This window comes from Hylobates moloch, unplaced genomic scaffold, assembly GCF_009828535.3.
Source record: "Hylobates moloch isolate HMO894 unplaced genomic scaffold, HMol_V3 SCAFFOLD_14, whole genome shotgun sequence".
In the NCBI taxonomy this organism is placed as follows: domain Eukaryota; kingdom Metazoa; phylum Chordata; class Mammalia; order Primates; family Hylobatidae; genus Hylobates; species Hylobates moloch.
In genome coordinates this window covers 52,192,552-52,216,535 of record NW_026652289.1, presented here as the reverse complement: position 1 = coordinate 52,216,535, position 23,984 = coordinate 52,192,552, and the positions used below count along the sequence as shown (strand labels likewise).

Here is a 23,984-nt window from a genome sequence, read left to right as displayed (position 1 = left end):
TCTTTTTGAGATAGTTACTGTTTCCAAAGTGGCTGTCTCATTTTGCATTCCCACAAGTAGTATAAGTAGTTCCAACTTCTCTGTGTATGCTCTCCAGCACTTGGTATTACTGGTTTTGTTTTTTTGTTTTTTGTTTTTGAGACAATCTTGTTCTGTTGCCCAGGCTGGAGTGCAGTGGTGTGACCTAAGCTCACTGCAACCCCTGCCTCCTGGGTTCAAGCGATTCTCGTGCCTCAGCCACCAGAGTAGGTGGGATTACAGGTATTTGCCACCACGCCCGGCTAATTTTTATATTTTTAGAAGAGACGGGGTTTCACTATGTTGGCCAGGCTGGTCTTGAACTCTTGGCCTCAAGTTATCTGCCTGTCTCGGCCTCCCAAAGTGCTGGAATTACAGGCGTTAGCCACCGTGTCTGGCTTGTTTTGTTTTTTAAACAATTCTAATTGACATGTTGAAGTATCTCACTGTAGTTTTAGTGTGTATTTCTTAATGATGTTGAGAATCTCTTCATGTGCTTACTTGGCATCTTTGTATCTTATTTGGTGATGTGTCTATTCAAATCTTGTGCACATTTATTAACTGTTTTATTCTGTGATGTATCTACAGCAGCAACACAAAAATATACCCTGATTGATGGAATTAATGAATATAATACTCTCTTCCTCTCCCCAAAGTAAAGAAATCATACTTCTTAGCTTAGAAAACATGTGGAAGGCTTATGATCTTTAAAATTTTAAAATGAGCAAAACCAGATCTCATTTACAAGCACAAATGACAGTATCAGGCATATGTCCTAGTTCATCTCCACAGAAAGTAGAATTACTAGTAAATACATATTATTAAAACAATGAATTTTAAATTATAAAACAACATGGAGTGCTTATAAACAGAAAAAAATTGCTATTTAATTATGTTTATAAGTTTATTTATTGTGGCAAGGGTGAAGATTTTTCCAGTGGAGTCTCATTTTAGTTATGCTCATTGGGTCTGTTGTACCAAACATATTTTAAATGTATAGTACTCATCAGAATAAAATATATTAAACAGAAATAGAGAAAAATAGTATTTGACATGAAAAATGTATTTGTAAGAAGTCCTACATGTGGACTTGCATATATGGAAATATTTTTAATGTTATTGTTTCAGTGATAAAACTAGAAGATATTAAATTAGCGCAATTAGATGAATAAGTCTTGGTTAATAAGAAAATGTCCTCTCAGCAAGAAGCTTGGGGACTGATAATAAGAAAATGTCCTATCAGCAAACAACCTGGGGACAGAAAATTTTAAAATGTAGAGAAAGATTTAAAATCTCTTTAAAGAGATTTAGTTTTGACATTTTCGTGACCAGAGAAGTTAGACTTGTAACACAATCTGAGAGTGGTTTTTTTTTTTTTTTCCCCAGAAGACAATGGGATGGATATTTGGATCAGAGTATGAGTTGTGGATGAAGGGGGAAAATTTCTCCTGCTGGCACTGTGATGACTAGCGTAAACCTACACTACCTACACTGCCTTCCCTGTCTTGCGGCTCATTCTTTCTGAGGCCAGAACACTTAGAGTGGGTGGGGATAGTAGGGAGAACCACCATGCTGCAACAGCAAACCAGCTCCAGAGGGGGGTCTTCAAGGGGTGCTAATAATACTTTCTGACAATGAATCTTCACTGTGGGGATATAAATTATATGCATCTTAAACTTGAGTTTGCATCAAGTCAATATAACAACCACAAATGATTATTTCTCTGCACTTCATATCATAAAATATAACATTTTAATAATAATAAATTAATTAATGTTAAAATTAAACTATTTTCCTAATTATAATGTTGCTTCAGAATAAGGAGTACATAATCTTCAACTAGATGTGTTATTTCAAGGGTTTTTACTTAATTGGTGAATTTGGTCCTAATAGAATAGGCAATTTAATTATTCCACAGAGACATTCTAACTTTAGAAAGGAAATCATACATATTTTAAACACCAACCTAATTAGACCTTCTGTATTTCCTCAAATTAGCCTCTGACTGAGAAAGTGTTATGTTTCAAAGATTACAATAATACATTTAAAAAAGTAGAGTGAGCATCAAATTAGTTCATTAATTTTAAACTCTAGTGCTAGAGCATTATTTTTACTGTTAACATGCATTTGTTAATAACAAGACGACTATGATTAGTAAGTCTGTAGATATGTTCTTAAGTAAGATCTGGTTATGTAATTTTAAACTCACAATTAAACATGTTGCCTCTGGAGGAGACCCCAGGTGGTTTGCAGTGTTAAATAGCAGATTAAAGTTGACACAACTAATTTCTTTAATCTTATTAGTGGTACAACAGCTGTCAACTGTAACCATCTCTATAAAGCCTTTTGAGACATAAACAAAATGCCTCAATATGTCAAATGGAGAATAGTATTTATCAATCACTATTGCTAATTAGCTTGGAAAATAATTTTTTACTTTTATTGTCTATTGGGGATAATTATTCAGTTTTAGTAAATTTTTATCTAAAAATGGATATTTAAAATTATATTAAAATCATCCTGACTAGAAATAAGTAATTGTTTATTAACAATGGATTGTAGTATAAATTTTACCCTAACTGGCTAATACTCTTTTATTAGTGCTTACTGTAGTAGACACAGGAGGTGACACATAGGTTCCAATTCTATGTCTTCATCTGTTACTTATAAGAATTCTATGATAAGTTCACTCCACATTTGCCGGCTGATCTGAGCCTTAAAGAGTGTTTATAGTACACAGAAATGTTGTATTTCATTTTTAGACTTCGTTGCTGGATCTTACATGAACATTTCGCCTCACACATACAAACAGATACATGTGGTTTTTGGTTCACCTTTCTCAATTTCTGTTAGGTCAGTTCCTCTTTGGTCCCTAGTCTGCTAGGTGGGAAAAATGATTCCACAGATAATTTCCTATACCCACATCAGTAAACCAGTACAAAAACACCCAAGCCAAAAATCCAAAACCAATCAACTAAACAATATCTCAATCCTCCAGCAACTCACAGGAATAACAGTATTTTTTCTATCAATGAAATGATATTTTACTTTTATTAAAATAGTGAAAGTTTTATGTTCATAAATCAGGAAGAAAAGTACAGCTATCATCAGCCTGCAAACACTAACTTTGTAAGAGATCCAACCAAGAACGCTCACTGATGCAAACTTCGAACCAAATAGCACTTTTTGCTTACCCTTAAATAATTTAATTGTTTTGTTGTGTAGTATAGAATATCTTATTGATTGATAAGATATTCTATCTTATCAATATAGTTGAGAATATCTCTTCTCAACTATGATGTAAGCTCTTTGAAGACAAAACTCATCACAGAAGAAATTCAACAAATACTGGCAGACTGATAATATTTCTCTCTGATGATAGCATGCAGGCAATAAGGTACAGAAGGAAGACCAGAATAGGATGCTCAAACATAGCTCAGCTAAACTGATGATGGAGGGTAAATCATTCAGTCTTTAAAACCTTTAGTTTCTTCATTTATATAGTGTGATAATGGTGAAAACATGCCAAATACTCTGATTGTTAAATAAATGTAATATGCCTGACAGCTCTACATGGAAATCAAATGCCTTACCATGGCATAGATGGGTTACATTAAAAAAAAATCTCAACACTGTGGCTTTTATCAGAAAAAAATGAACCCAACACCTACCAGTGCAAGTTTTTCTTAATACGTTCACTCTCTAATAGTAGTATTGACACTGGTAAAACAACAACCCAATCCGGAATGAAGTTTTGCATTTCCCACTGGTGAGGGAAAGAGGAATAAGAGATGATGCAGACCAGGCACAGTGGCTCACGCCTGTAATCCCAGCACTTTGGGAGGACGAGGCAGGTGGATCACCTGAGGTCAGGAGTTCGAAACCAGCCTGGCCAACCTGGTGAGACCCTGTCTCTACTAAAAATACAAAAATTAGCTGGGTGTGGTGGCATGTGCCTGTAATCCCAGCTACTCGGCAGGCTGAGGCAGAAGAATCGCTTGAACCCAGGAGGCGGAGGTTGCAGTGAGCCAAGATTGTGCCACTGCTCTCCAGCCTGGGCAACAGAGCAAGACTCGGTCTCAAAAAAAAAAACAAAAAAAAAAAGAGACGATGCAATGCTCTGAAAATGTGCATCTGGTACTTGACTATGTCATTCTTTGGGGTTTGGAGTAGATGAATAATATGGAGATACTTCTTGGTTTTCCAGAGAGGAACAAACTGCAACTCCAAAGTAGCTTTGAAATGATATAAACCAATGATTTTCTTCATTCTGTTCAGCACAGTAAAATGACTTAACTAAGAAAAGATCATTTATATTTTTCAAATGCTGTGTTTTTTCCTCTTAGCAGTTGAAACTGCACTGTTAAATATAAATATTAAAGGCATAATATAGTAAAGCTTTATCTTGTAGCTGTAGGATTAAAGTTCTGAGCTGTATTATGCTACCAGGATTTGCGAGGGAGAAAGAGAAAGAAAGCAAAAGAGAGAGAGAGACACACACACACACACACACACACACACACACAGACACACACACACACACACAGAGAATGAGAGAGAGATGAAAGGTGGAAGGGCGGAAGGGAGAGAGGGAAGGAAAAAAAGAGGTCTATGTGGGTATGCTCTTATAATCGCATGCCTTCTGAACACCTTAACCTCACTTTCATAATAGGCAACTGGCTTCTAATTTCAGGAAAATCATTGGTGAAATGTTTAAGTTTCTCATTAACAACCTTATTTTTTTTTTTTATTAAAAAGCTGGACTATAGCCCATTATGATCAAGTCTGAGAGAGTAGGGTCTGAAGAAATACACTTTTCAGTTGTTTGTAAATAAAAGACAATGCTCTTGGGTTTCAAATTAAGTGCTCATTATAAAGTTAATGATGAGATAACCAGTTTGGGAACTAAGTCTCCCTAGAAAGTAACATTTGAGAGTTATAAAGCATATGAGCAGTACTGTTATTAGTTCTTACAGAACTTGTATTTTTCTTAAAGAACTATACATAATATATTTTCTTTTCTTTGATTCTGAAGATAAGCTCTTCACTGTAGGTATGTTCCTTTTAAGTGTGTCTACCTTAGGACCTGGGGACAGTAAGTTTAATGAATGTCATTTTCTATATAGAATTATCCAAACTGAGGTTGACAGAAAAAAGGAAAGTTCAGTCAGTCCCAGCTTGTAGTAACAGCATTTAACGTTCATAAAGAAATGTACCCTAGAGAGCTTATAGAATATACTTTCTCTCTTCATTCCTACTTTAAACGGTGGGCATTTATTCATTCTTCCTTGATGTGAAGAATTTTGAAAAACAACTATGAGGTCACAAGGAAGGCTCTATAGCAAAGTCAAATATTTTCAAGCCAATCTAGTGTTAAAATAATCTTTAATATTTGTATTTGAAAGTATCAGGTTCATTTGGTTGGAAGGAACAAAAATTTACTCAAAATATTTTAAGTAAAAAGAGCCATTTATTGTAAGGCTATTGGGAACTTTCACATAAGTCCAGGAGAAAATGAACAACCATACCTCAAGAGAGCTGGAACAATGCTAGCTCTGTGGACTAGACTGCTTTCATTTCCAACACCCTTCTGTCCCATGAAGCAGTTTTGGTCTCCTCTTTTTTTTTTTCCCAAAACAGCCTTCCTTAGTCCTGCAAAACTTGGAATGCACATAGCCCTGTAATGGCCATCCCAGAAGTGAATCTACATGATTATTCCAATTCAAATACCTAAGAAAAAAAAAATGACTTGAAGTTCTGCAACTTCCCAACTGCAAATTCCCGAGAAAGAAACTTGACTGAGCCAGTTCAACTTTTTGTATTAGATTTATAAATCCTATCTTGCTGGCTGGTCTGTAGATTGATTGCTCTTGAGTCATACATCCTCTCTTTAGAGTTTAGTCAGCTATGGCCATTGAGGGGAGTACCACATGGATGGCATAAAACATAGCTGACGAGGCATGGATGTAATGCCTAGAACAAGTAGTATTCATAAAACACTGAAAAAAAGAAGGACACAACAAATAGGAAGGGAGAAGGTGATTATGGCAAGCCAACAAGAAAGAAGAAAAGGTAACAAGGAAGGAAACTCATAGTAAAAACTGTGAGAGTCTGGATTGTGTTGCAAACTGAAGACACAAAGGCAAAGACTTAATAGTAGATGAGTCCCAAAGAGAACAGTCAAATGAGTCAAGAGACTGGAATAAGAAGCAAGCACATGGCCGGGCACGGTGGCTCATGCCTGTAATCCCATCACTTTGTGAGGCCGAGGCGGGTGGATCATGAGGTCACGAGATCGAGACCAGCCTGAACAACATGGTGAAACCCCATCTCTACTAAAAATAGAAAAATGAGCTGCGTGTGGTGGCATGTGCCTGTAATCCCAGCTACTCGGGAGGCTGAGGCAGGAGAACTGCTTGAACCTGGGAAACGGAGGTTGCAGTGAGCCGACATCGTGCCACTGCACTCCAGCCTGGTGACGGAGCGAGACTCCGTCACAAAAAAAAAAAAAAAAAAAAAAAAGGAAGTAAGCATATGAGGCTTGGCATCTCAGGAAACTAAGTTGACAGATATTGGCGTAGGTAACAAAACATTCCTTTAATGAAGAGTCTTCTGTTATACCACCAGGGTGGCTGTTCCACAAAGGTAACACAGTAGGCTACTACTAATAGTATTTAGAGTTTAATATGTCTCATTTTCCATGACTGTAAGTTCCCTGAGGACAGGGTCTATTTCAAATGGTTCCTAGGTATGGCAATCCCATTCCCATGCCCACAAGTGATCCAAAGAAGGAAAATGCTAGAAAATAGTTTCCTGGGATTAAGGACTGGAAGCCCTAGATTATTTACCTGCTTCTGGAGCATAGTGAAATATCTCTTTTCTATTATAAGAGGAATTGCATCAGCCTCTACACAACACAAAGAGAGGGAAACAGAAGGCTTTGGGGACAAAAACCTCAATAAGTCATGGGAGAGCAATTCTGAACATTCTCTCTGCTAATGTTCTCTCTGAACATTCTTTCTGCTAATTGAAAAGAATAAACACTCTTTTAAAGGGGTTATCATAGCTCTGTCAGGTTGTAGTCATACCCCAATGTGACTGCTTCGAACCTTCATCTGGCAGTGAGCCACATACATGGTTGCTGGTGATTGTGAGGAATAAACAAGGTAATATGTGCAGAGCATCTAGCACAGTGCTTGGCACCAAGCACACAATAATTGTTAGTTTGTATCTCCTTACCACATCAAAGGATCAGGTAAATGCATATTGCCCAAGTAAAGTCACAAGTTTTACTTTGGAGAATAAATTTGTGATATGTTGTTGGAAATGATCTTCCTAGTGAACAAAGCTCCATTTCACATCATTCTAATTTTTTTAAAATTATATTTGATGAGTATTGCTTGGCCTGAGTAGGATGGATTTACTATAGGCAGATAAATGCATATACTGTAAAGAAATAAAAAGCAACTTTACTGATCTATTTGATATGAATAACTAGGCATACCTTACAAAAAGAATTATTTTTCCTATTAGTTTAAAATGGGGCAATCTTATACCTACTGATGTGCTCTTATTCTAAAACTGTGATAAGGACAATGACCTTAAGAATACAGTTCTAGCATACTCTTTGGCCTTTTGAGTAAGCAACAGTCACAGATACATGACATTCAAAAACTCATGGAAGTTTAAAGACAGACTAAAAAAGCCATTGCCTAAAATCCATCTAACAGAGAATAAGAAGAATAGGATGCTCAGACCTCGCTCAGCTAAACTGATGATGGAGGGTAAATCATTTAGTCTTTAAAACCTTTGGTTTCTTCATTTATATAGTGTGATAATGGTGAAAACATGCCAAATGCTCTGATTGTTAAATAAATGTAATATACCTGACAGCTCTATATGGAAATCAAATGCCAAAATCAGAAGGGCCATATTTGGCAAAAATGAGATCAAATTGTAAGTCTATAGAGTCCAGTATTTGATGCCGTATGCCCTTTTACTGCTTTGCTTTCATCTGTTGGAGAAAGAATTCATTCATATAGTCACACAATATTGACTATGATGTCCTATGATTTACAAATAATGTATTTACTATGTCTCGTGATCCTAAGGACTTACAATCTACTTGGGGAGATGATAGTACAGCAGACGGAGTACTTGGCAATGCAGCACATAATAAAGTGCTAAGCCGAACTATTCTCTAACCCGTCTGATATTTTTTTCAGTGATAAGATGAAGACACAAATGCTCTACAGATCAACTTTAGGGCTGACACAAAGTTAAGGAAAATGAAACTGAATAAGTGGTCACATCAGGATCTTGACAGACTGGGCTAAATTTACCAAGATGAAGTTTGAATTTAGGGTGAAAAACAGAAATGCCCAATAAAATTAATAGATTATGGCTTCTCAGAAGCCAAAGTGACAAAGACTTAGGGATTTAAAGCGCAGTAATTAGGCAGTATAATGTGGAGTCGAAACAATAACTACAACAAAAAACAATGAAAATAACTAAGTGCTTTCTCTGTGCAGGACTTAAACACATGCACTTTTAATCCTCATAACAGCTCTATAAGGTAGGTATTAGTCTTACAATTTAATTGAGGCTCTGTTATAACAAGTAGTTTGGCCCAAGGTCATATAGCTAATCAGTAAAAAGCAGAGTTAAGCCTGGATCTGACTCTACAGCCTACACATTTTTCACTATACCATGCTGTCTGCTTTGCTTTGTGTTGATGAATGTACTTCTATATGAAAAACTGTGTCCACAAGGACGATGAAGAGATAAGCATGGCTGACAGAGAAGAAATAGGCACCTGGTTAGTTCCCCAAAAGAACAACCTAAAGTAGCTCAGAGTTTACTATTTGGCCCCTGGTCCTTGTGTAACTATCAGAAATTATGAATCTTAAGTAAGTAAAAGACAACCTGGGGAAGACTCTTTTTGGTGGCCCAAGAGGTTTGCTGGTTGCCTTGTGAATTATGAACATCTACTGCTGCCTGGAAAGGGCTTGGCGATGTGGAGGGCCAGTTTAGTGCCACCTCTCACTTTAATTACCATTGCTACTAAGTACATATACTATAAAAAGGCAACACAAAGTTTTGGTACAGCTGCTTCTAGTCATAGCAGATTCATCTTCTTATTTACATAACATGGGCCATTCTTTATGCTCAAAGAAAGTGAAAACTCCTATTTATTTTCAAATATTAAAAAGTTATGATGAACCACTATTATTAGTCTAAAGTTTTAAAAAGGCTAGAAGATGTTATTCATTTGTCTGTACTTGTTTTCTGCAATTAGAAGTTTGTAGGTTGGGGAGGCCGAGGTGGGAGGATCATTTGAGGTTAGGAGTTCGAGACTATCCTGGCTAACATGGTGAAACCCTGTCTCTACTAAAAATACAAAAAAATGAGCCGGGCGTGGTGGCATGTGCTTGTAATCCCAGTTACTCGGGAGGCTGAGGCACGAGAATTTCTTGAACCCAGGAGGCGGAAGTTGCAGTGAGCCGAGACGGCGCCACTGCACTCCAGCCTGGGTGACAGAGTAAAACCCTATCTTAAAAAAAAAAAAAAAGTTTGTAGGCAGAATAACATTAGTCTACCCCAAAGGAGATACAAACTGCCTCGTTTCAGGGTGATCTTTCTTGGCACTGAAAACAATTTTATTGGAGCACATTTGTTTAAATGATTGATTTTGTAATAACACATCCTGACCTAAGCCCTTTCAAAGATAACTCGAAAATAATTAAAGCAGTTTTATGGCCTTTCCCTGGTTCTGATAAGAGCAAAACAACCTACTGCAGACTCAGAAAGGTTTCAAACAGTTACATTTCCAGAAGTAGGTATAATTCTCAATTTCACGTAAAAAAAAAAAAAAGCTTCTGGAAGCAAATATTCATTCACACGAAGTTGCTTAGCAATAATTATAGGACAAAAAAGACATGCAACTACTGAGGTACTATGTGAAGTAAAAAGAGATATGAACAGGACGGTAAGAAAAGAGGACAGGAAGCTGGTTTATCCACTAACAAAGAGTCAGGGCTTCAGAAGCAGTGACACATAAGGTTTATGGCCATAGGACTCTAGGTTTCAACAGGGTAACTGTTATGAGACAGTGGCTTAAACTTATCAAATCCTCTGCTATTTATCACTGAGAAAAATTAAACAGGATATTCTAAACTAGCCTCTTTAGGTAAAAGCCATGAAATGCCACAGGAGGCAGGAAACAGCAAGGGCTAAGGTGGCAAAAGGTTCATGGAGCTGAAGGGTGGGAAATCGCTGGGGATGGAAAGATTCTGGACAGGCTGAGAACAAAGGAAGTATGCAGGGACTATGGAAAGCCCAAGGCCTGGGCAGGGATTTGTGCAGGAGAGCAATTGGAAGGAAAATGAGAAAGAGCATTTTTTGAAGTCAGCCACTGACTCATGTCCACCAGTATGCTCTTATTCTACATTTAAATCTGAAGTGGTTACAAAATTCCTCTTGCTGTTCTCTGAGTAAACAGCATAACACTCTCATGGCTTTAATCCTTTAGCCCTGAAAATTGAAGCTGGTTTAGAAAGTAGGGTTATGATATTGCGACTGTGTTCAGGATAGAAGAATCTTAGAGTCAATGCTGGATGCCCACAGCTCTGGGTGCTAGACTCCCTCAATAAGTAGCACTTAGTTGAAAACACAAATCTATTGTGAATAGTGCCGCAATAAACATATGTGTGTATGTGTCTTTATAGCAGCATGATTTATAATCCTTTGGGTATACAACCAGTAATGGGATGGCTGGGTCAAATGGTATTTCTAGTTCTAGATCCTTGAGGAATCGCCACACTGTCTCTTGGAACCAACCCAAATGTCCATCAATGATAGACTGGATTAAGAAAAATGTGGCACATACACACTGCGGAATACTATGCAGCCATAAAAAAGGATGAGTTCATGTCCTTTGTAGTGACATGGATGAAGCTGGAAACCATCATTCTGAGCAAACTATTGCAAAGATAGAAAACCAAACACCACATGTTCTCACTCATAGGTGGGAATTGAACAATGAGAACACTTGGACACAGGGTAGGGAACATCACACACTGGGGCCTGTCGTGGGGTAGGAGGAGGGGAGGGATAGCATTAGGGGATATACCTAATGTAAATGATGAGTTAATGGGTGCAGCACACCAACATGGCACATGTATACATATGTAACAAACCTGCACGTTGTGCACATGTACCCTAGAACTTAAAGTATAATTAAAAAAAAAAGAAAAGAAAAGAAAACACAAATCTATTGGCCTAAAGTGAGATGAAGGAACAAGCTCTTAATCCTGACCCTGTGGGTCAGCTAGTGCTGACCACCTGGAGGGCACTGGTCTGGACTCTCAAGATTCCACAGCTCCTTTGCAAAGGGAGTGTGCTAATTCTTGCTTAGGTCTTTATAGGAACTGTGGACGCCTCTTCCATTTCCTAAACAAGAGGCAGAGATAAGCACCAGAACAACATACTCTGGCACAATGACAATAGCAGCTTTTGGGAAATAGGCATTTATTCTAGGTTACCAATCAGAGAGCTTAGTGTCATGCACGTTGAAGCCTACCAGAAAACAAAACAAAACAAAACAAAAACAAAACAAAAAACCTCCAGGTGAATTTAAGATGAACAATACAAATTATTAACAGTTATCAAAGCACTCTCCCAAAGAATCAATGTCATTTCCTTATTTCCAATATGTATTATATATCACTCCTTTCTTCCTTTCTACCTTCCTCCCTGCCAATTAACACACAGTGAATGAAGATAACCTGCCCAGCACCACCCTGTGAATAAAGCCCATTTTGATAAGGAAGAGCAACGCTTCTGGGTTATAAACACCACTGTGCATGCTACAACCTGCCTGATGGGGAGCTTTCTGCTCCATAGAAACACTTCCTGACTTAAAGAATACCTATACCATTCTTCATTCATCTTTGTGAATAGAGGAAAGGAATCCAAATTATCTTTAATGTCAAAAGCTTGTACTTAGAAATATCTTATGTCAGGTAGCTAGCACTGTCTAAATTCTCACTTAACATTTATAATGTAACTTTACATTATAATATACAAATCTACATTATAATGAACACTTAACAGTTTACAAAGAGGTCTCTATATATATGTTATTTCAACTGGTCCCATAGTAGCACCACGAGGTGAATATGATTACATTTATTTTTCCAAATAAGGAAACACATGCAATGAAATTAAGGCACTCACTCAAATTTTCTTAGCTAGTAGCCTGGCAGAGGTAAAACTAGAACCCAGGTTTGTCCTACTCCAAAGCCAATGCTATTTCTTTTTAATACAAATGCCTCTCAGAAAAAAAAGATAACATACTCTTGGAATTTTTTTTCCTGTTGTATCCAATGGACAAATGAAGCATTTACTTTTTTTTTTCTTTTTGAGACAGGGTCTTGCTCTGTTGCCCAGACTAGAATGTGGTGATGCAATCATGGTTCACAGCAGCCTTGACTTCCTGGGCTCAAGTGATCCTTCCTCTCTTAGCCTCATGAGTAGCTGGGACTATAAGTGTGTGCCACTATGCCTGGCTAAATTTGTTAATGTTTTGTAGAGACGAGGTCTCGCTACATTGCCCAGGCTAGTCTCGAACTTCTGGCTTCAAGTGATTCTCCTGCCTTGACCTCCCAAAGTGCTGGGATTATAGATGTGAGCCATTTAGCCCTGCCTAAATGAACTTTTATTAAAACCTCTTATTTAAACTCTGTAAATAAGAGTCTCCACAAAATACCCAGAAACTGCAGACGTTACAACCCAGGAACACAATACTTCTGAAATAACATTGCTTCTATACCCCAGGTGGCCAGGGACTAAAGGGGGACTTAAGAGAACAGGAAAGCAATTTACCGTTAAAGACCAACGTGCAATTCAGTTCCCAGCAATTTGGCTGGGACGCTAGACTATGGCACTCTTCGCCTCTGACTGCTCTTCCTGTATGGTAGGAACTGCTTGAAATTTCACAGCTCAGACTTTTGTTAATGTACTTACTCACCTCTTTTAACATGTAACACAATAAGTTAGCTTTCTGTTACTATTATTTATTTGTGTTCAATTTTTGGAAGCAGTTAGAATTGCTCAAGAGTTCATCAATTCTTCTTGATTTCAGATTAGAGCACATCACAGACCAAAGAGATTTCCTTTATAAGGCTTTTTAGGCTCAATTTGAGTTTTGTAAGTGACGCTGAGCACCTCTGTTTTTCTCCCTAATGGGGAGTGTAAGGTTTTGGTATTCAACCCTGAATACGCATACAATTTTCTTGTGGTTCTCCATATGGAAACCATAGGGCAGAAATGACTCACAAATGAAACATAAAAAATAGATTAAGAAACTATACTTACTTAGGAGGAATTCTTAAAACTGTGTTCACATTTGTGGCTGGGACTACTACTTGAAGGATGTGTTCAAGGGCTGTTAATCCACCAGCAGCTTGAAATGCAATCTGATCTGCCACATTCTAGACAGAAATACAAACAGAAGTTAGCCCAATTTCCCAGGCATTAAACTATAACCAAATGATATCTGTAGTCTGAAACATGCTGATGGTTCAACTATTCTACAAATATTATTTTATAAATATTTGTTGAATGCTACTCACTGCTAATTGTTTCAGTACTAGGAAATGTAGGTCAAAAGGAGTGAGCATAAAATACATGGTTGCTGTCCTCCATGAAGCTTAAAATTGGTAGATGGCAAGCACAGGCAACCAAAGCAAAAATGAACAACTGGGATCACATCAAGTTAAAAAGCTTCTGCACAGCAAAGGAAACAATCCACCAAGCAAAGAGAAAACCCACAGAATGGGAGAAAATATTTACAAACTATCTATCTGACAAGGGATTAACAACCAGAATATATCAGAGCTCAAACAACTCTGTAGGAAAAAATCTAATAATCCAATTTTAAAATGGGCAAAAAATCTGAATAGACATTTCTCAAGAGAAGACATACAAATGGCAAACAGGCATAAGAAAAGGTGCGCAACATCACTGATCATTAGAAAAATGCAAATCAAAACTACAATGAGATATCATCTCACCCCAGTTAAATGGCTTTTATCCAAAGACAGGTAATAACAAATGCTGGTGAGGATGTGGAGAAAAGGGAACTCTCAAACACTGTTGGTGGGAATGTAAATTAGTACAACCACTATGGAGAATAGTTTGGAGATTTTTCAAAAAACTAAAAACAGAGCTGCCATATGACCCAGCAATTCCACTGGTAGGTATAGGCCCCAAAGAAAGGAGATCCATATATCTAAGAGATATCTGCTCTCCCATATTTACTGCAGCACTATTCACAATATAGCCAAGAACTGGAAGCAACCTAAGTGTCCATCAAGAGATGAGTGGATAAAGAAAACGTAGTACATACACAGAATGGAGTACTATTCAGCCATAAAAAGGAATGAGATCCTGTTATTTGCAACAACATAGATGGAAGTGGAGGTCCTTATGTTAAGTGAAATGAGCCAGGTGAAGTAAGACAAACTTCACATGTGTTCATTTATTTGTGGGAGCTAAACATTAAAACAATTGAACTCATGGAGATAGAGAATGGAAGGATGGATATCAGAGACTGAGAAGGGTAGTAGGGGGGGACGGGGTAGTGGGAAAGGAAGTGAGGGTAGTTAATGGGTACGAAACAATAGTCAGAAAGAATAAGACCTAGTACTTGATAGCCCAACAGGGTAAATATAATCAATAATAATTTAATTGTTCATTTACAAATAACTAAAAGAATATAGTTGGATTGTTTGTAACACAAAAAATGAATGCTTTAGGTGATGGATATCCCATTTATTCTGATGTGATTATTAAGCATTGTATGCCTATATCAAAATATCTCATGTATACCATAAATACATACATAAACTATGTACCCACGAAAATTGAAAATTAGAAAAAAAATGAGTGGCTAGGACCAACACTAATCGGATAGTTATAAATAAGGTGATTTTAACTATAAGTACCTTGAAAGATACAAGGTTCTCTATGAGAATAATGGGGGAATCAACTATATAATGGAGAAAGGGTCAGGATAGGCTTCTCTGAGAAAATTGAAGTTTTAAGACAAGTAAAAGAAAGTGGGAAGAGAAGAAGCACTCCAGGCAAAGGAAAAAAATTATATACACATTTTTAGCAATACTTACTTAAAAATCACATCTTTATCACATTGTAATCTTAATTACCACCTAACAATATAGACTTCCACAAAGATTCCCTCTACTAGAATATTTGTCTTCAGCAATAAAAGATAATCTAATATCTAATCATTTTAGCTGTATCCTTTTTAAAAAATACCATTTCTGCTATTTTGGGAGAACATTAAGTAACAATTTTAGAACTAAACCTATGATTATTTCTATGCAATTTATGATCTGTACATAATTCTTCCGGGAAATAACATTTCCAAGTTATTTGCATTTCTTTGGCATGGGGAAGAGAAGAGTAATTCTATGCTACACCATATGTTTTTAAGCATAGGCAGAAGCAATGCAGCATATTATGTAAAAAATAAGATAGCAACCTATTGTGACTTGAATTGTGCCCTCCTCAAAATTCATATGTGGAGGTCCCAACCCCCAGTATTTCAGAATGTAACTGTATTTGAAGAGAAGATCTTTAAAGTGATAACTAAGTTAAAAGTGAGGCTGTTAGAGGAGGCTCTGGTCCAATATGACTGATGTTCTTACAAGAGGAGAAAGAGACACCGGGGTTACACCTGCACAGTCAAGAAGCCACATGAGGACACAGCAAAAGGTGGCCATCCATGAGCCAAGGAGAGAGGTGTCAGGAGAAACCAAACCTGTTGACACCTTGATCTTGGACTTCCAGCATCTATAACTGAGGGAAAATCAATTTCTGTTGTTTTAACCAACCCAGTCTGTGGCACTTTGTTATGGCAGCCCCAAGCAAACTAATACAACCCCTCTATTACATCACCACCTTATATTTCTTCTAATAGCATTCCACAGCCTTGAAACGTTGAAATACTGAGGTTTTTTTGAAAAGGGAGTGGGGAGGAGATATTAGTATACATAAGCTCTGTCAAACATATTTGCCTGATTCTCCTGGTGTTCTGAGCATTAATGATGTATCAATTATTGTCTCTAGTACATATCCAGAGTTTAGCAGTGTAATCAAATGCTTATCTTAATCATTCAATTGCTCTTTGTGCACAATAAAATACATTTTGTGACTATAAGAAGTTCATTGTGAAAGCGAGACAAGACTCATACATTTAAGATTAAAATTAATAATTTTGTTATTAATGGAAAAATATTTATTTGCAATAAAACTAACAATCAAAACCTGCAAAATCCAGGTACTTAGTAATTTACTTAATACTGTAATGCTGTTGTTACTCCCTCTGTTTATGCTAGGATGTCAATATATTTAGAATAATAAGCTCTGTATTATCATATAATATACACAAAGAAAAGTGCATTAATCATAACTGTACAGCTGGATGCGTTAAAACAAATTGAACACATTGTGTAACAACTCCAAAATTAAAATACAAAGTTTTATAGCATGCCTTGGTATCCCTTGTGCCCATCTTATTCACTATCTCTTCCTTGTCGCAAAATGTAAAGGTTATCCTGACTTTTAAACTCATGAATTCATTTTGCCTTCTTTTCATATCTATATCACGCTTTACCCAACTGTGTCTAGCTTTTTTTGGTTGATTGTTTATTTCTAAATTCATTCATGTTGCTGCCTGTAGCAGTATTTCATTCATTTTCTTTGCTGTATATTTTCTGGATATTATTCTATATCCACTTATTTAAATGTTTCACTGCTGATTGACATTTAGCTTGTTTCTACTTTGACACTTTGGACAACGCTCCTTTAAACATTTGTGCACATGTATTTGGCACATGTGATATGCAGCTATATTGGGCATATCTAGGAGTAGAACTGCTGGGTCACAGAATATGCATAGGTTCAGTTTTACTAGCTATGGCCAAACAGCTCTCTAAAATATTTCAAACAATATTTGTGATATAGTGTTAATTTCAGATATTCCACATTCTCGCTCAAAATTGGTTTTACCACTCTTTTTAACTTTAGTCATTGTAATGGGTGTGTACTGGCATTTTTTTGAGGTTTTTATTTGCTGTTTCCTGATGACCAGGGAGGCTGAACATCTTATGTTTATTGGCTGTTCGTGATTTTAAAAATTTAATTCAGGTACATTTTATAATTGGGTGAAAGGCTCAGATCTTAAATATACTGTTCAATCAAACTTGACACACGCTTATCAAGACACATCCATTTCTATCACCCCAGAAAGTTCCCTCATGCTCCTTCTATGGTCAATCCTTCCTCCCTGAAGCGACAACTGATTTGTTTCACAGTACCATAAGTTAGGGTTGTCTACCATAGATTTTCATACAAATTAGATCATATAGTATGTATAAATATTTTCTAGATTTAATTTGGTAGGGACTGGCTATCCTACCAGTAGTTTTACACCAAGCCTAGCGAACTATGGAAACATCTCAAGTGTAGGGAAAATGGTAGAGAGTCAAGATGCGGATGTAAACACATATATACACCTCCTTTCTTGTATGTAAAACAAATAAGGATTCCAGATAAAATATTTTAAAACATTAAAAATCATAACCATATTAAAAAATAAATGAAACATCTCTGTGAAACAGGGATGGAGAAGCTGACAGTGATGCATAAGGCAAGGGTCCAATTTTTAGTAGATTCTCAAAAGAACATTTGCTCCTTTAGATTATCTCCTCTTCTTCAGCTTTCACACTGATTCAGCCTCCAAATTCTGAAAATTCTACTTCTGTTACACTTCTTGCCTCTTCTATCCATGCCTACTGTTGATTAGCATATCAGGACCATGTCTACTTAGGTTCTCATGGTATCTTGTTTGAGGTATTATAGCAACCTTCTAATTAGTATCTTTGGGTCCAAGCTTACCCTAACCAGCCCATTTGCTACAGCACTGCTTCCCAAACTCTATCGAATAAAAGCCAATTTTTTGTTTTTAAAATTTTTACTCCATTATAGACTGACACTTTGTGAAATACAATACAGATGAAGTACTGAACAAATGGGAAAAAATGTACTAAGTAGAAGGCCACATTTTAAAATAGTGTGAAAATAACCACATTGCCAAAGGCACTCTAAAAATTCAATGCAATTCCCATCAAAATGCTACCATCATTCTTCACAGAACTAGAAAAACCATCCTAAAATTCATATGGAACCAAAAAAGAGCCTGCATAGCCCAAGCAAGACTAAACAAAAAGAACAAATCTGGAGGCATCACATTACCTGATTTCAAACTATACTATAAGGCCACAGTCACCAAAACAGCATGGTACTGGTATAAAAATGGGCACATAGACCAATGCAATAGAACAGAGAACCCAGAAATAAACCCAAATACTTAACAGCCAACTGGTCTTCAACAAAGCAAATAAAAAACATAAAGTGGGTAAAGGACACGATATTCAACAAATGGTGCTGGGATAATTGGCAAGCCACATGTAGGAGAATGAAACTGGATCCTCATCTCTCACCTTATACAAAAATCAACTCAAGATGGATCAAGGACTTAAATCTAAGACCTGAAACTATAAAAATTCTAGAAGATAATATCAGAAAAACCATTCTAGACATTGGCTTAGGCAAGAATTTCATGACCAAGAACCCAAAAGCAAATGCAATAAAAACAAAGATAAATAGCTGGAATTTAATTAAACTAAAGAGCTTTTGCATAGCACAAGGAATAGTCAGCAGAATAAACAGACAACTCACAGAGTGGGAGAAAATCTTCACAATCTATATGTCCAACAAAGGACTAATATCTACAAACTACAAGGAACTCAAATTAGCAAGAAAAATTAGCGAACAACAACAACAAACAAACAATCCCATCAAAACATAGGCTGAGGACATGAATAGACAATTCTCAAAAGAACATATACAAATGGCCAACAAACATACGAAAAAATGTTCAACATCACTAATCATCAGGGAAATGCAAATCAAAACCACAATGTGATACCACCTTACTCCAGCAAGAATGGCTATTAAAAAAAATAGATGTTGGTGTAGATGCAGTGAAAAGGGAACACTTCTACATTGCTGGCGGGAATGTAAACTAGGAAAACAGTGTGGAGATTCCTTAAAGAACTAAAAGTAGAAGTACCATTTGATCCAGCAATTCCACTACTGGGCATCTACCCAGAGAAAAAGAAGTCATTATACAAAAAAGATACTTGCTCACGCATGTTTATAGCAGCACAATTCGTGATTGCAAAAATGTGGAACCAACCCAAATGCCCATCAATCAACAAGTAGATAAAGAAACAGTGTGTGTGTGTGTGTGTGTGTGTGTGTGTGTGTGTGTATGGAATACTACTCAGCCATTAAAAGGAATGAATTAACGGCATTTGCAGCAACCTGGATGGGATTGGGACTATTATTTTAAGTGAAGTAACTCAGGAATGGAAAACCAAACATTGTATGTTCTCACTAATAAGTGGGAGCTAAGCTATGAGGATGCAAAGGCATAAGAATGATACAATGAACTCTGGGGACTCAAGGGGAAAGGGTAGGAAGAGGGTGAGAGATAAAAGACTACAAATTCGGTTCAGTGTATACTGCTGGGGAGATGGATGCACCAAAATCTCACAAATCACCACTAAAGAACTTACTCATGTAACCAAATATCACCTGTTCCCCAAAAACCTATGGAAATAAAAATAAATAAATAAAATAGTAGATGGAAAAAGACATAAAATTACTCTGTCAACTTGCAAAATTTACTCTTGATTTGTGTATTTATCTCATTATGTTTCATAACAGTGGCCTGGCACTGGCTTATGGACTCCGTTTGAGTAGTCCTGCCCTGGATACACACTGAAGAAATACCCTGAAGAGTAAATGTCATTACGTCACTCTTTGCTTAAAACACTCCAGGGACAACTTCTTCACAGTCTACAGAACGAGATCTATGGAACTTAGAATGATCCCTCTCCAATAGCCTCCTTCCCTGCCAGGATCCTTCCTCTCTTGTAACCAAATTCCTTATATAACCCCTACTTTTTCCTGCCTCTGTGCTTTTGCATAAACTGTTCCTTTTCAGGAAGGATGATCCTCTAGTTTTTCATCTTTGTATCTGCACTAAACTCTGAGCTTGCTGATGTCAGAGACCATGTCTACTTCATCATCATATCCCAAAGACTTAGCACAGGGGACTGCACTCAGTAATTGCTCAACAATGGTTGCTGAATGAGAAGGAAGGCTGACAAAGATACTCTTATGTTAAGCCAAGCAGAAACACTGATTGATCAGTCTGTCCACAGGGAAACCAAGCAGCACCACTGCTGTTCCTGCAGACCCTCCGCAATGGGAGGAAACTGGGTCAGCACTGCAGAAGTGGAGGGGAAAAGGAGTGAGTAAAAGCAGATCATTTTAATGTATACATCTATGCCTTAAAAAAAAACCCTCCAAAAAACCCTCAAAGACTTTTCTGCAATGCCAACAACATGGATGCGACCTCTTGAAAAACCTAAGACACAAGCTCTAACAGATATTAAACAGGACCAAATAAGCCAATTTCAGGAAGATAAAGGCCATTCAGAGCCAACTTTTTACTAATGTACTATCGGAAACTGAAGTTTTAGTTTACTGTTTGCAGCTTCTCAAAAAAAAAAAAAAGCAAAAAGCAAAATCAACTGTGAAATAAAAAAATCTCCCAAATCTCCACCTGGGACTAAGGAAGATTCTGGTTATGTGTACTTCTGGATCAGAGATGCAACAAGCCACCTTGGGACTCTCTTCCATGGAGCATGGACAGATAGAAACACTGCTCAGTATCATCCTAAGTTCTTCATGTCCCACATCAAGCCCTATTCATCCATCACCTCTGCCGTACCTCATGGCCCCATTCTTTCTTGTCTGCAAAATCCTCAAGAGTGGCATCTGACTCATCTTTGCAGCCCCAGTCCTGGTACAGAGCAGGAATGGCAAACACCTGATAGATAAGTGATGGAACAAAAGAATGAACAAGTGAAAGGACTTATTTCAGACAGTAAAAATGTCCTGTGAGATATGATAGATTAACACAACACAGAGGCATGTTAAATATAACAAGGGGAAATACTGCTCACTGGATCCCATTCCCTAACAGTTTATACATAAAGATGGATGAAACAATCCTGTGATATTAGAGATGACTTCTTCATCTCATGGGGACAGAAAGGGAAAATCAAGCAGTCTCAATGATGAACCAACCAAATATTAAAACTAAGAGAGAAAAAAACCTTCGAAGCATGTGGCGTTAAATACCTCATATGCAAATCTGAAAAGAAAATAATCCTCATACAAATCTAGGTAGACTTAAAGAACACAGAAAGCTTTTCCATCTCTTGTTCCTCTCTTTTCATACCACACTAACTTCCTGTGCCAATCACTTGGCACTTCTTATACAGTGCTCTGATTACATTTCTGGATGGCTTAATACCATAATAGTAAGACTGGATGCTCTTCAGATACACCATTTTATACTTGTCCCTATCCCTCTTAGCATCCAGAAAAAGCAAGTACATGAAAAATCCTTAACCATAGTTATCTTCTCCGTTCAAACTGCCACCTTTCCAACTTGCAGTGTTCAAATGCTCTCCCAATCCCTTAAGACCAAGATCAAAGGTTGCTTCTTCTGTTAAGTCACTCAGATCCCCTCAACTAAAATCAAAGCTCTCTGTATATTTAACTGTATTTTTTTGTGTGGCCCTTACCACTTTCTGCTTTATGCAAAGTTATTTGTGTCCACGTAGTAGACTGTAAAGCCTAAACTCTCCTATGTCTGTGTTCCTACCCAGGGCCAAGCACAGGATGCACACACTGCAGGTATCAAGCAAAGTTTTTTCAGTGATTGAAAATATCTCATTCGCGAAAGGTGAATTCCCTTTTACCCCTTTTCGAATTCTCCGCATTCAGACATATGAAACCGGAAAAAACTTTCATAGAAAGCTTGGTAATTCTGATTTGATTGAGAAAAACATACCTTTAAAGATAAGACGTGTGGCTTCCCTTATGTACCTGGCATAATACCTTAAAAGCTCTGCCTTCCCCTGTGCTCACCCACTGTGAGACTGACAACTGACTAATAGGATTAGTGGCTCCATTCTAATAACCCCACTTAGCTAAAGGCCAGCAAAAAATGACAGTCTCAATCTGAATTACACAGCCAGGGAATCCATCCAATTATTAACTGGAGTAACTGTTATTACCTCTCCCAATCAAAGAAGAGACAGCTGTTAATCTTTGGCAGCCTGCAAAGGCTAGTGGCCTTTGTACTTGACTTTTCTGTAGACAATAATCATGTTCTTTGTGATCAGGGAGGAAGGCCTTCAAAGCTTTTTAGACAGAGGTGGCAGATGGGGAAAACTGTTTGCGTGTTCATTAGCAGTATAGGCTAGATTTGTTCTGAGCATCTGTGGCACCTTAAGACCTGTTTAGAGAAAATACAAGTAGGTTTTGGCAAGTCCATAAATTTAGAACTCAGTAGCCTAATTTATAGAGATGAGAAGGTCCTGAAGTGAAAATTTTTATGGTTGTTTTTCCCAATATGGAAAACTTTACTAACACTTAAAAGACATCATTTCCACTTTTCTACTATCCTTGTCTGTTAATGTTAGTTTAAAAGAAGCAAGCACAATGAGATGATGCTCCTTGTTCTGTGTTTTTCCCTTACAAGCTTCCTAACTGCTAGCTTCTTTATATTCCTATAATCTACATAAATATCTATGCTCAGCTTTTCAGCTGTAGGCACTAACACTGATAGTACTAGGTTTTGGGGTCAAGGATGTTACAAGAACAAAAACATACTGTGGGAAGGTGATGCCAAACAGAGTAAAATTATAAGCTACAGTTTGAAGGCTTAGGCGATACAGTAAGTGGGGCTGAGAGGCTAGAAAAGCTTTCTCAGTATCAGAGGACCAATTCCTTTGCGATGCTAATCAGAAGTTGGACTCTTTGGAAGACGCTCCCTGAGGGAGCTGAATTGTGCCATTTCTGACCCATTTGGACTAAGGAAGGAAAGAGCAGAGTGAGTGAGAGAGGGTGGGTGCAGTAACTGAAGGACAGAAGCAGACCACAAGACCTGAGTGGTCTTTCTCTTTCTTTTTAAGCTGTTGTGAGATAGATGACCAAAGATTAGTATGAAGAGTTCATTACTGCAATCCAACAAAGCTGATGGTAGTTATTTTGATCTTCCTTACCCTCAAGTTCTCCAAAGCTGCCAAGTGGGAGGCACTGGGCCAGGACCAGCACTCAGTCTAGTAAGCAGCAGACTTACAAATAGATAAATGCAATATAGTCAGATAAATGTTATAATGAGTGGATATAAAAAGATGTTCATAGAATAAATGATTCCTTTGATTAATTCTTTAGAACACAACTGGTGTCAATGTGGACAGTTTTCTGAGCTACTATGCTCACAAACTAAAAGACAAAGGACCTAAGTCAAGACTGTATATATGATATTCCTTGTACAACTTCTTTATATGCCAACCATTTTCAACTTCCAGGTCTACCCACTGGTTTACAGCAGAACCTTATGAGTCTTAACACAGCAGTTCCTTTTTTCCTTGCCCCTGTATCTCAAGTATCCTGAATATTTTAAAGTTTGAAGGTAAAAGAGAATTTCAGACCAATATCCTTGATGAACATTGATGCAAAAATCCTCAATAAAATACTGGCAAACCGAATCCAGCAGCACATCAAAAAGCTTATCCACCATGATCAAGTGGGCTTCATCCCTGGGATGCAAGGCTGGTTCAACATATGCAAATCAATAAATGTAATCCAGCATATAAACAGAACCAAAGACAAAAACCACATGATTATCTCAATAGATGCAGAAAAGGCCTTTGACAAAATTCAACAAC

The 23,984-nt window shown here is 37.3% G+C and overlaps 1 protein-coding gene across 7 annotated transcripts in view; it reads right to left on the bottom strand.

Moving 5' to 3' along the window:
* The window catches only part of SCAPER (S-phase cyclin A associated protein in the ER), a 591,234-nt gene that overhangs the window by 152,061 nt on the left and 415,189 nt on the right, over positions 1 to 23,984 (bottom strand). For 5 of the 7 annotated variants that reach the window (XM_058428046.1, XM_058428043.1, XM_058428044.1 and 2 more), the window contains one exon: positions 13,396 to 13,511. In XM_058428046.1, coding sequence (XP_058284029.1) covers positions 13,396 to 13,511 — 116 coding nt within the window. Of the gene's footprint in view, positions 1 to 13,395; positions 13,512 to 20,968; positions 21,068 to 23,984 lie in introns of all 7 variants that reach the window. The other 2 variants (XM_032176146.2, XM_032176148.2) reach the window with 1 other exon arrangement.